This window comes from Dipodomys spectabilis, unplaced genomic scaffold (genome assembly GCF_019054845.1).
Source record: "Dipodomys spectabilis isolate Male_0828 unplaced genomic scaffold, ASM1905484v1 ptg000030l, whole genome shotgun sequence".
Taxonomy (NCBI): domain Eukaryota; kingdom Metazoa; phylum Chordata; class Mammalia; order Rodentia; family Heteromyidae; genus Dipodomys; species Dipodomys spectabilis.
In genome coordinates, this window is record NW_024870707.1 from 4,379,918 (window position 1) to 4,393,042 (window position 13,125).

The 13,125-nt window shown below is 34.4% G+C and overlaps 2 protein-coding genes across 2 annotated transcripts; both read left to right on the plus strand.

Annotated features, from left to right (window-relative positions):
- Window positions 1-933: 933 nt before the first annotated feature.
- LOC122105220 (olfactory receptor 5AL1-like) lies at window positions 934-1,875 on the plus strand. The gene has a single exon (XM_042676368.1). It carries the CDS (start codon window positions 934-936, stop codon window positions 1,873-1,875), a length of 942 nt encoding a protein of 313 aa, XP_042532302.1.
- A 4,302-nt stretch (window positions 1,876-6,177) lies between these two features.
- Window positions 6,178-7,119, plus strand: LOC122105211 (olfactory receptor 5AL1-like). Its single transcript, XM_042676359.1, has one exon. The coding sequence runs from the start codon at window positions 6,178-6,180 to the stop codon at window positions 7,117-7,119; it is 942 nt and encodes a 313-aa protein (XP_042532293.1).
- The last annotated feature ends 6,006 nt before the right edge of the window (window positions 7,120-13,125 follow it).

A 13,125-nucleotide genomic window follows, 5' to 3' on the forward strand; every position in this document is an offset into this window, starting at 1 on the left:
TATTCCAAATAAGACATAATTCTGGTTTCCTCCTCATGATAATTAAATGCACTGATAATGTGAATGTTAGTTTTCTTCAATTGACAACAGAAAATGTGAAATAATCAGTCTCTCACTAAGGAGAGAAGTGCCAACATCTACTTAGATCAACTAATGGCTGTACTGTGGAGGTCTGTGATGGAATTCTCAGAGACAAAAATATTTGCGCAAAAGCAGAATTGAAGGGATGACAGACTGATTTTGAGTATCTTGCTTGTCAGAGACGTCCTTTGCTTAGGTACATTTCCTGTTGTTGAGATAAATTTAGAAAGAGAAAAAACTCAAACCACGCTGAATATAATGTGCAGGTATCAACGATTATCCAGTTCATAAAAATATTCTGGAGTCAGTGATTAAGTGTATTATTCCTGCTACACAAAAATAATAGCACAAGCATGTATGGAATCACTATAGGAATTGGACTCAATGGGAACATTCCACCTGTCTGTTTGGAGCCCCAGTGTGGTCAGTCACTTCTGTGATGTTTCCTTATCGACTCGAACATGTTTGGACACATCCAAGAAGTAAAATTTTCACTTTGTTTAATTGGGTGTAATATTTAAAATATATCAATATTTGAAAAAGATCCTTTTTATAGCACAAGGAGTTCTCAATCTTTTCGCTTTATACGAGATATATATGACTTAGATTAATGAGCTTTGCAAAAGTTTAAAATATAATCTGTTTGTGTTCACAACTCCTTGTTGCTCTGCAGGAGTTGAGATTTCTGCCTTGAACAAAGCCTTTCATACTGAAAGCTGGCTCAGCATGAAGACGTTCCTTTGAAGGTGCTCAACATAGAATCTGTGATTTATAATCATCTGATGACCTACAATCATTTATTCCAGTAAGAAGAATATTACACAGAACTTGTGAGCTGATCGGACCTGTCGCATGGCCCATGACAATTCCTCAACTGTGTCTGAGTTCATTCTCTTGGGGCTCAGAGCTAATCCAGTGCTTCAAGTCATTCTCTTTGGTGTATTCCTCCTCATCTACTTAGGCAGTGCTTTGGGTAATCTTGGATTAATTGTGTTAACCCAAACCAGTCCTCAGCTTCAGACGCCCATGTACTTTTTCCTCACACATCTGGCTTTCGTTGACTTCTGTTTCACCTCGTCTATCACCCCAAACACTCTTGTGAATTTTCTGCGTGAAGTGAGAAGTATAACGTTCCATGCCTGTGCCGTTCAGGTATGCTGCTTCATTACCTTCGCAGTTTGTGAATTGTTCTTGTTGTCCATCATGGCATACGATCGGTATGTTGCCATCTGCAGTCCTCTACTTTATGTTGTTCTCATGCCAAGGAGTCTCTGTATTAAAATGATTGTTAGCACATATACTTATGGGTTTGCTGTGGGTCTTGCACAAAGTCTGGCAACGTTTCAGATGTCATTTTGTGACACCAATAGGGTCAACCACTTCTATTGTGACGACGTTCCCCTAGTTGCTCTGGCCTGTTCTAATACTAGTATCAAAGAGATGATGCTACTAATCATTGCTGGGTTCAATACCCTTTGCTCTCTATTAATTGTGATCATATCCTATGTCTTCATCCTGTTTGCCATCTTGAGGATGAAATCTGCTGAAGGGAGAAGGAAAGCGTTTTCTACCTGTGCATCCCACCTGACTTCCATCACAATATTTTATGGGACAATCATTTTTATGTACCTACAGCCTAAGTCCAGTCATTCTTTGGACACCGATAAAGTTGCTTCTGTATTCTATGTAATAGTGATCCCGTTGCTAAACCCACTGATTTACAGCTTGAGAAACCAGGAAGTAAAAAATTCCCTGAAGAGATTGAAAGAAAAGTTACGTTTGGCTAGCAAATAACCTAAGGATTATCAGAGCATGATGAGTTGACTTTGAGCTGGTTTATACCTAGACTCGCTATGTTGATCAACGGCAGAGTGATGACCTTTGCCTGGAGAGCTCAGCCTCACTGGGGTATAGTAAATGTCCACTCTCTCATCTCAGTCATTTTCACCTAACAATCATGGTATAAATTTGAATCTCTGAGGTTTTAATGGAAGAAGGATTTGGAAATATCAGAGAGAGATGGGAGAGTGTGAAGCAAAGAGATAAGGTGACAGTACCAGGGAAAATTATACCATTTCCGTTATTTCCATCGTATCTTTAATAATTGTCAAACTCAGTGTTTAGAAATAGAAGCTTTGATTGATTTTTGTGAAACATGGATATATTTAGGTTTAGCTGTAAGAGCTCAACTTCTTGCTTTTTATATTTTACCATTATACAATAGACGATCTGGGAAAGAAATAAAGTTTATCAACGAGTTTTATAGACTAGAGTTTTTCCACAGGTTTCCAGGCTGCATGCATGTTGGAGTGTGTCACAAACCAGATTTTCTTGAGTTTTAAATATTACTCACTGATCCATAGTGGACCACATCTCTGCAGCCCCTTTTTAGCATTGTCTTTCAATCTTGTTCTTCCGGAGTCTTAACAGGATTTCAATTCTAAGATACTTTAGATAACCATTTTACCTTTTCAGTTAATGCTGTCATCTTGGCAAATGGCTTTATTTTTCTCCACCTACTTTCACTTCCATAGTATTTACAGAAAAGCAAAATGTGCCCCTTGTATGTAGTATACATGTCACAATAATGTGTACTATTCTTAACACTGATATTGTATCAGACATTCCATTTATTTGGTTCAGGTTTTTATGTAACAGACTTTCCAGTGAAATATTCTTCCTTCCTTTAAAATCAGTACAATCCTTGACAATGAATGTACTCATTAGGTTTACTCATGTAATTTTAATCCCTCTGTGCAGCATCTTTACAATAAAATAAAATAAAACAAAACAGTACAGTAAGAAGTAGAACTGTGGCTCAAAGTGCTAGAGTGTTAGCCTTGAACAAAAGAGAACAGGAACAACACTGAGGCTCTGAGTTCAAGCCCATGACCAACAAGAACAACAAAAACAATCAGTAATATAAATTATACAATTAATAAAATATAAAGTTTTCTACTAGATCCAAAATTAGTAAAGTCTCAACAAGCAATCATTTATTGACTGCTTTTGTTTTGTCAAATAGTAGTTTCCATTTTAAATGTATAGTCTCAGTTATTTTTCAAACATATGAGATAGGTATTCCAGAATGAATATGATCATGATAGTTTATCCAATCTACCAATACACAAATAACTATTTTTCAACAAGACACATATAGTTATGAATTAGAAGCATGGGTATTTGAATTCAGTTTTGAAAAACTGTACAGATTATTGTTACCTGACTGTTTCATAATTCTAACCATATCTACATCAGGGTTTTTGCATCATGATTCTCAAAAAAATATCTTTCCTGAATTACAGTTAAGTAAAAATCCTTCAGACTTCTGAAAACATAAGAAAGACATATGTGTCTGGTCCATGAACACATGTTTCATATCTGGCCATGTTAGTCTTCTACTTCAAAAATTGAAATAAAGGAAAAGTCATCACAGAGAGGGCAGAAAACTTTTCACATCTTTTTCTATTTTGTCTTCGATATGGATTTGCAATTGATGAATCCCTCATACCTTTCTAATCCAGAGTCTTGGTTGTTCCTTAAAAAGCTGTCTCTATTTCCACCTTGCCATCATTGGGGCTTCTTTACTGTTGTGTAAATTCTTAGTTTGGAGCATAATACTAGAACCTGTAGAAGTCTGAGAGCCAATCTTCTACCCTTTAGAGTAAGATTTGTTAGTAAAAATGAAGGTTGGAATAATCACTCTGTGAATCAGGTACATAGTTAAGGGTTAACAACCTATCATTGGTTTAAATAATTATAGATCAAATTATTTCAAGAGAAATATTGCTGGAATATATGTATTCCTATGCAACTCTAATTGGTAGTGATTCTTCTTGGATAATATGGTAATTAATTAAATTGGCGTAAAAATACTAAGGAAAGCATTGGGTTCCTTTGAACTAATATTTCAAAAATGAAATTGAGTGGGATACGCAAGCATACAGAATTAGTATTTAAGTATGACTCTCATAGATTATTGTATGAAACAAAAAGTTACAGAAAAATTCCTTGGAAAACAGTGTGCTTCAAATCAGGTACTGATGCTCTTTTACCTATAAAAAATGTTGGGTTTTCATTGATAAAACAAAACTTGTGACTTAATGACTAAGGCCAGTTGATAGCTGAACAACAATAATCACCTAACTAATTGTTTTAAAAATCAAACTGACATTAAGAAAAATCATGAAGTGAGGTTTGCAATTTTGACAGAAAGGATAATTTTAAAAACTTTCTAACATTTTCAGAGGACTATCATGATGAATTCAAACTACTGTATTACATGATGCTATGGAAAAATCCAAAACTGTAATAAAATCTGTAATAACATATAAGAACAAATCTCAAGTAGGTGAATGTTGTCTGAATTTTTCCCATATGTTAAAACACTCTTTGCTTTTATTTCTTAATGCTTCGTTGCTTTTAAGCTAAATTTAGAATTGTAGAACTCAAGTACTTAAATTTTGCCTATTAACTAAATTGGGTCCCAAAAGATAAGCCATGACTTAATTGCTTGTGTTTGTGAAACCTCATTATAATTTTCATCCAAAAGTGATTTTAAATGATGAAACTCAAGAAAAATATCCTAGCAGCAACAATAGATCATGTGAAATATATTCAAATACAGAAATGCTAAACAGTGGTCTCATCATTCATAGTTTTCCATAAGGTATATTGGACTCCTATTGATTTTGTTGATAATTACCTGAAGACAATGTGTAAGAAGAGAACCATCAAAGTAACTGAAGCCACTGAAAAATGACTTAAAAGGAAAAAATCTGTACATTTACTTATTCCAAGTATTTTCATCGCTTACTTGAAGAGTTTACTAATGCCTGAATCCTGCCAGGTAGAGACATTTTGTATATGAAAAATATGTCAATATCCTTCCTATTGTGATAAAACAAGTCTACCAGAAGGCTTATTTATCACAAATGTAATCCGCCTTGTTAGGAATTTGGGACTTTCTCCAAATTGGTGGTAAAGAGAACTATAGAGGTGCTCTTCAGAGAGTGGATGCAGGTGTTGTAGCACAGAGAGGGTGGTGAGCAGATGACTAGCTTAAGCAATCACCCAGCGGTTAATGACAGGATAGAGGGATATATGAAATATGTTCTTTACTTTGTCATGGATTTGACTGGATGGAAGATGCTGCCATAATGTTGATTATATATTGTTGAATTCCCTTTAGATAGGGCAAATTAGGGTATCTTTGAAAGACATAGTTGAGATCCCCTCAGCTAGATACCCAAATACAACTACTATATGTCTTTGTATCTCTTTGTTTGCTTTCATATATTTGTAGATGAATGATAGGAGATTACTTTAAAATATGAAAGTATCTTTAAGATGTTCACACTAATAAAAACAAACTTTCTATATTATATTTCTTAATTTGTCTCAAAATGCTACTTGGCTGTTGAAGGAAAGAGTTATAAAGGGAAAGTATGAAAAAAATAAAATCATTATAGCCATAATGTACAAGATATTACATAAAACTTTTTCCTGAAGTCAATTTTAACTTCATTTTAACTGCTGATTGGAAAGTGTATGTATATAAACTTCTATGAAATTTTTGTGGGTCTTACACTAACAGGTAGAATACTCCAGGTGTACTTTCGTGGCTCCATGGCGGTCAGTCACTTCTGTGATGTTTCCTCATCTGCTCAAACCCAGTCTGACACATCCAAGTAAAAACAGTGTCTTCTTGATTCAGCTTAGTGTAACTTTCTTTAAAGTACACCAATACGTGAGCAATAACATTTTGGTATCAATGAACAAATAATTCTCCATCATTTCTGTTTTAGTCCCAATTGGTATTACTTAGATTAATGAGTTATGTGAAAGTTTAAAACATAAGCTTTCTGTCTTCACACATACCTGCAGGATTGCATGATCTGGGATTTCTACCTCTGAAAAAGCATTGCAGTCTGAGATGCGGATCGGCATAAAGATATCCCCTTGAATGTGCTCAACATAAGATAAGTGATTCATAATCAACTCATGACCTACACTTGGTTATTCCAGTAGGAACAATATCACTCAGATTATGTGAGTTGAGAGGACTTTAGTGTAGAAGGCTTCTCTACCTGTTCGATGGCCCATGGCAATTATTCAATGGTGTCTGAGTTCATCCTCTTGGGTCTCACAGACCACCTGGAGCTTCAACTCATTCTCTTTGGTGTATTCCTGCTCATCTACTTAGGCAGTGCGTTGGGTAATCTTGGATTGATGGTGCTAATCCATATCAGTCCTCAGCTTCACACACCCATGTATTTTTTCCTCACACATCTGGCTTTCATTGATTTCTGCTTCACCTCCTCTATCACCCCAAACACTCTTGTGAATTTTCTGCGTGAAGTGAAAAGTATAACATTCTATGCCTGTGCCATACAGGTATGCTGCTTCATCAGCTTTTTGGTGTCTGAGCTGTTTTTGCTCTCCATCATGGCCTACGATCGATATGTCGCCATCTGCAATCCTCTACTTTATGTCGTTCTCATGCCAAGGGGTCTCTGTATGCGAGTCATGGCTAGCACATACATGTATGGATTTGCTGTGGGTCTTGCACAAACCCTGGCAACGTTTCAGTTATCCTTTTGTGACTCCAATAGGCTCAACCACTTCTACTGTGACGATGTTCCCTTAGTTGAGCTGGCCTGTTCTGACACAAGTATCAAAGAACTGATGTTGCTGATCATTGCTGGGTTCAATATACTTTGCTCTCTATTGATTGTGATCATATCCTATGTCTTCATCCTGTTTGCCATCTTGAGGATGAAATCTGCTAAAGGGAGAAGGAAAGCGTTTTCTACCTGTGCATCCCACCTGACTTCCATCACAATATTTTATGGGACAATCATTTTTATGTACCTACAGCTTAAGTCCAGTCATTCTTTGGACACTGATAAAGTTGCTTCTGTGTTCTATGTAATAGTGACTCCCTTGCTAAACCCATTGATCTATAGCTTGAGAAACCAGGAAGTAAAAAATTCCCTGAAGAGAATGGAAGAAAAGTTACATTTTGCTAACAAATAATCTAAGGATTATCGAAGAGTAGTGCTGAATTGATTTTGAGTTGGGTTTTATTTAGAGTCAGATTTTTGGTCAATGGCAGAATCATGACTTTCACCTGGAGAGCTCAGCCTCACTCAGGCTACAGTAAATGTCCACTGTCTCATTTCAGTCATTTTCACTTAACAACCGTGGTGTAAATTTCAATGTCTTGAATTTTACTTGTTTATTTTTTTTTTTGGTCGGTCGTGGGGCTTGAACTCTGGGCCTGGGTGCTGTCCCTGCGCTCTTCAGCTCAAGGTGAGTGCTCTACCACTTAAGCCACAGTGCCATTTCCGGTTTTCTAGTGGTTTATTGGAGATAAGAGTTTTATAGACTTTCTTGCCTGGGCTGGCTTTGAACCATGATCCTCAGGTCTCAGCCTCCTGAGTAGCTAGGATTATAGGCGTGAGCTACTAGCACCGGGCTAATGTCTTGAATTTTAATGGCCAAAGGATTTGAAAGAGCAGAGAGAAATGGGAGAATATGAACAAAAGAGTTAAAGTGACAGTAAATGAGAAAGAATATGCTGTTTCCATTGCATCTTTAATATCTGAAGAAACACCATATACGTGAACATAAGCTTTGACTGATTTTTGTGTAACATGGAGATGTTTATGTTTAGCTAAAAGAGCTCTACTTCTTGCTTCTTACATTATACAATAGACAATCTGGGAAAATATTAAAGTTTATCAACAAGGTTTATAGACTGGGATTTTCAACAGGTCTCCAGCCTGCAAGGAGAGTATATCACTAACAAGATTACCTTGATTTTAACTATCCCTCACTGATTCCATCCTAGACCAAATCAATACAGCCCCTTCTTAGCACTGTCATTCTCGTGCCTGAATCTGTGTCTTATTTTGACTCTAAAATACTTGATTAACAATTTTGTGTTTATAATTGATAGCTATCATCTTGGCAAATTGTTCCATTTTCCTCTCTGTGTTTTTACTCTGTAGAGAGCAGTAATAGTTCATTGCTCCATGTCTGACTATATTAAAGAATATTGTAAATATACATAGGTTGTTATGGAATGTTGTCGTGGAGTGTGGTTCCTTCTACCTGTCCTACAACCTAACCAGTTGTAGATTCCAAAGCAACACCATGTGCCACTTTGTTTAGTGGATGCCTCGCAAACATCCTATCCAAATGTGTGTACTCTTCTCAATTAACACTGTGTCAGGCATGCCTGTCATTTGATTTAGGTTTTTGTGTAATGTTCTTTTTGGTGAAATTATCATCTTCCCTTTTAAATCAGTAGTGCAGATAATACAATCAATAAAGTAAAATATGAAATCTACTAACTAGTTCCAAATGTGTAAAGCCAATATAAACAGTTATTTACTGACTGTTTTATTGTGTCAAGTAGTGTATTTAGTTTTATTTAATGGATTGTCTCATTTTTCAAACACATGCGATCGTGTCTGAGAATGAGTGTGTTCTACGTAATGTAGTTTATACAGTTCATCAACACACATTTATAGCTGTGCAATAGACATGGAGTTTGTTCAGTTTTGAACATTTTACAACTAATTTTTACATGACTTTCCAATAATTGTAAGTAGATATAAATTAGGATTTTTGTCTCACAATTCTCAAAAACATCATTCCTAATTTGTATTTAAATAAAAATTCTCCAGAATTTTGAAAATATAGAAAGATATGAGTCTGATATATTCCAGCCATGGTATAACTCCTTTGAACAAATTATCTGATAATTAAACAAAATGAACACCAGAAGGTCAAAACATGTTTTCTGTGGGATAGTGAACCTTAAAGGGAGGTGGTCAACAGACAATAGGGGAGAAGAAGTGTGGAAAAATAATGACCCTCTTCAAAAAGAAATGTATGCATTACCTGAATTATGAACTGCAGCCATTCTGTATATCACCTTTACAATAACAAGAAATAAAAAATAAAGACACTAATCAATATACTCATGTGAGAATAGAATGTGAACTTAGAGGTTAGGACAGATGAGAGGAGAATGCTGTGGATCAAAATGTCTTGTATTCATAAACTGAAATGTAGAATTAAAACCCCTGTATACAACAACGTTAGATAACAATGAAAATAATTTTAAAAGAGTAGTAAAAGCAGAAAATATAAAATAAAATATAAAGGCTTTAATAGGATTAAATTCAATTGCTTGGAGTTTTTTTCAAGTTAGATCAACAATCAATGACACGTAAAAAAATTTAGAAAGCTTTGTTTCAAGACAATGTACTAGGGATGCTTGGTATTTATGATGTATCTGTTAGATGCTACTTATTAGGTCCAAACACACATCTTATTATCTTAATGTTGCTACTTCCATTTGTGTAATAATTATCTGCATATTTTGCAAGTATTTGGGAGATTAATATGATTTCCCATCTATCAGGAACAAAACTCAAATTTGGGTCCAAATTGTTCTGAAATCAGGCAAGTGTTCCACAAAATATATATATATATATATATATATATATATATATACGTATATACATATATATATATATATATATATAATTGTGAAAATACCATACAGAGGGGTTACAATTACATGGGCAAGGTAATGAGTCTTACCAAGCATTGTTGCTTCCTCCCTTGTTTCCCCTTCCCATCTCTTCCCATCTTCCCCATCCCTGCGCCCCCCCAAAGTTGTAAAGTTCATTTTTTCCACATAACGTCTTATACATCTCATTGTTGCAATGGGTCCACCTGTATCCCTATTTAAACAATTTGTTTTTCCTTTACCCTCCACAAGTTATACCGACATCAAATACAGTGAAAACAGGGGTTATACCGTGGGAGAGGGACATACAAAGCAACAAAAAAAAAATCATCTTTTAAATATGTTAGAAACAATTGCAAAAAAGAAAAAAACATTGAATATAATTCATCACATCAACAAGAACAAGGATAAGAACCACATGATTATCTCAATACATGCAGAAAAAGCATTTGACAAGATTCAACACTCCTTTATGATGAAAGTTCTGGAAAAATTAGGAATCCAGGGAACATTCCTCAATACAATGAAGGCTGTGTATGACAAACCTACAGCCAGCATTATACTTAATGGTAAAAAGCTAAAGCCATTTCCTCTTAACTCAGGAATGAGACAAGGATGTCCACTCTCTCCACTTCTCTTCAATCTAGTATTAGAATGCCTAGCTACAGCAAAAAGACAAGATGCAAACATAAAAGGGATCCAAATAGGGAAAGAGGAAGTAAAACTCTCCCTCTTTTCAGATGACATGATTTTTTATTTAAAGACTCCCACGGACTCCACTTCCAAATTACTCAAGCTGATTCAAAGCTTTAGCAAAATAGCAGGGTATAAAATTAACCCACAAATATTATTAAATGTTAAAAAGGCATTATTTCCTTTTTTAATCAGCCTCTGAATTTTACATTTGTATTTAAAGCACTATTTACTTGTATTTTCTTTATTTTCAATTTTCTTTATTTTTATTAGAAACTAAATTGTGAAACGTTGATAGTTGAGTAGTGTGATATTTTGACTGTAGGACTATAGCGAAGTAATTTTCATCATAGTATCAGGGACTGCACAAAAAACTGCCCATCTGCTAACAAATACCCTTAATATGCTATCTATCCAGTACGCCAAAGACTTGTAGCTCATGTTCCAAGAAAACCTACAATTTCTTTAATTGTTGATAGTAAATAATTTAACTTATATACAGGGATATAATTACAATGATTTTCATTGATCCGTCCATGGCAGTCTGACCAAATTAAACTTAGAGGAATTTTAATAGGAATAATTACTATGTTGGCTATGTAATTGAGAAACAATCAGTATTTTTCAGAAAGACTTATTTTTCAAAAATTACACTGGTCTTATACAAAATGTTATTGGATCAGTGATTATGAGCAAATAACAGAAGAGGGGAAAATAGGGAAAAGTATAATATGATCCAAGTTTTACATGTTTATGAATATGTATATATCATACATAAAATTTACATATACATCTTGTATCATACATATATATAGCATATATATCATACATACATACATATATAGTATATAGCATATATCACATATATACCATATAGATGTACTTACATAATATATACATATGTACACTGTAAAGAGTACAAATTAACTAAACACTGTGAAAAGCAGAAACAGAAATTTTAATTAGGCATGACAAGAAATAAACTTGTTTTCATGTATGGAAATATTGCCATGAATATTACATAGAATAAATTCATGCTAATAAATATAAAAATCAAAAGAAAAATCCTGCAAGCCAATCAGTGTTTAAGTGTGACTGTCATCAGTTATTGAATGGAACAGAAAGATTCATGGACCTTCTTAGAGAAACAGTGTTATTCAAATCAGTCAGCAATGTTGTAAAGGCCTGGAGTTCTTTAGCAATAAAAACTGTTTTTTTTCTCAGTTTAGGACCATAGGATAATAGGCGAACAACAATGATCACTTTATGAATCGTTCAAAAATGTTAGAATAACATGAAGAAGAATCCTGAAATATAGTTTGTGATTTTTGAAAGAAAGAAAAGAAAAATCTTTCTAAAATAGATAATGACCACTTTCTCAGAAGCCTATCCAACTCAGAAGCCTAGCAACTCTATTCCATGACCTCATAGAGAACTTCACAACTATAACACACTCTGTAAAAACAAATCATGGGGAGTGAATGTTGTCAGCGTTATGTCTCATCTGTTAGAATGATGTTTGTTATTATTTCTTAGTTCTTTCTTTAGGTTCTTGTTTCTTCCATGAGATTCAGTGTACCGTTGTAGTACTCACATGGTTAACTTTTGTCTATTAAGGAAATTGGGTCCCCAATGAACAATTGTGACTTAATTGCTTATGTTTGCAAAGCACCATTACTGTTTTGACTCAAAAATGATTTAAAATGATGCAATTCAAGAAAAATATCCAAAGGCAACAATAGATCACACAATATACTTTTAAATACTGAAATGCTAGGAAGTGTTGTCATCTACAATCATCCATAAAGTATATTGGCTGTCTTTTGGTTCTGTTGATCATTATTCAAAAGCAATATGTAGGACGAGAAACTTTAAGGTAATTAAAGCAAAGAAAAAGGATTTAAAAAGACAAAATCTGTAAATTATCATGTTTAATTGTTTTCATAGTTTATTAGGAGAATTTACTAACTGACTCCTGCTAGGTAGTAGTATTTATTATAAATGGTGAAAGGAGTCTACAAGAAAGGTTTATGCATCACAAATGTAATCAGCCTTGTAGGAAGTTTGGACTCAGTTTACAGTTTGATGGGAAACAAAAGCCAAGATTTGCATGTTAGAAAGTACACTCAAGATGTCACAGAAAGGAGGAAGAGGAGATGACCAGCATCAGAAAAAGAATTCATCCAATGCTTAGGGCCAAGGTAGATGGACAGAAGAATATGTTCTTTACATTGCCATGGGTTTGCCAGGATGAAAGATGGTAGCATGCACTGAATTTGAGCATGTCTAACATTACACGTAAGTGGGCTGTAGATGATTGGTTCTTGAATTCTCTTAAATGTATTAAATTTGAAAATATTTGTCCCAGCTATTTATTTCAGAGAAATCCAATACTTAGATTTTTTGCTTTACCTAGTGTACCTTTGTATACCTGAACATATAGGTTAGGAGGTTTATTTGAATTATAACAGTATTCTTCATCTGTGAGATCTTTTTCAAAACACAAAAAAAACTACATACATTTCAAGCTTAGTATTTACTTAATTAACAAAAGCTATTTGAGAATTGATAAAATAGAGAAATAAGAAAAAACAAAATAAAAAAGTAAACTAATGCAAACAGAATGTACAGATAACATCAATATCCCAAATTGTCTTCAATATATTTCATAGAAGCTTTTCTGGAGTTGATCTTTAACTTTATTATTCCTGATATCTGGAAAGTGTGCTGGCACAAACATTGGCGGATTCATGGTGGGTCTTTCACTAAGAGTGGAGACATCCCAATGCTGTCAGTCATTC

Coding starts and splice junctions, on each gene's coding strand:
- LOC122105211 (XM_042676359.1), top strand. CDS start 6,178: ATGGCCCATGGCAATTATTCAATGGTGTCTGAGTTCATCCTCTTGGGT.
- LOC122105220 (XM_042676368.1), top strand. CDS start 934: ATGGCCCATGACAATTCCTCAACTGTGTCTGAGTTCATTCTCTTGGGG.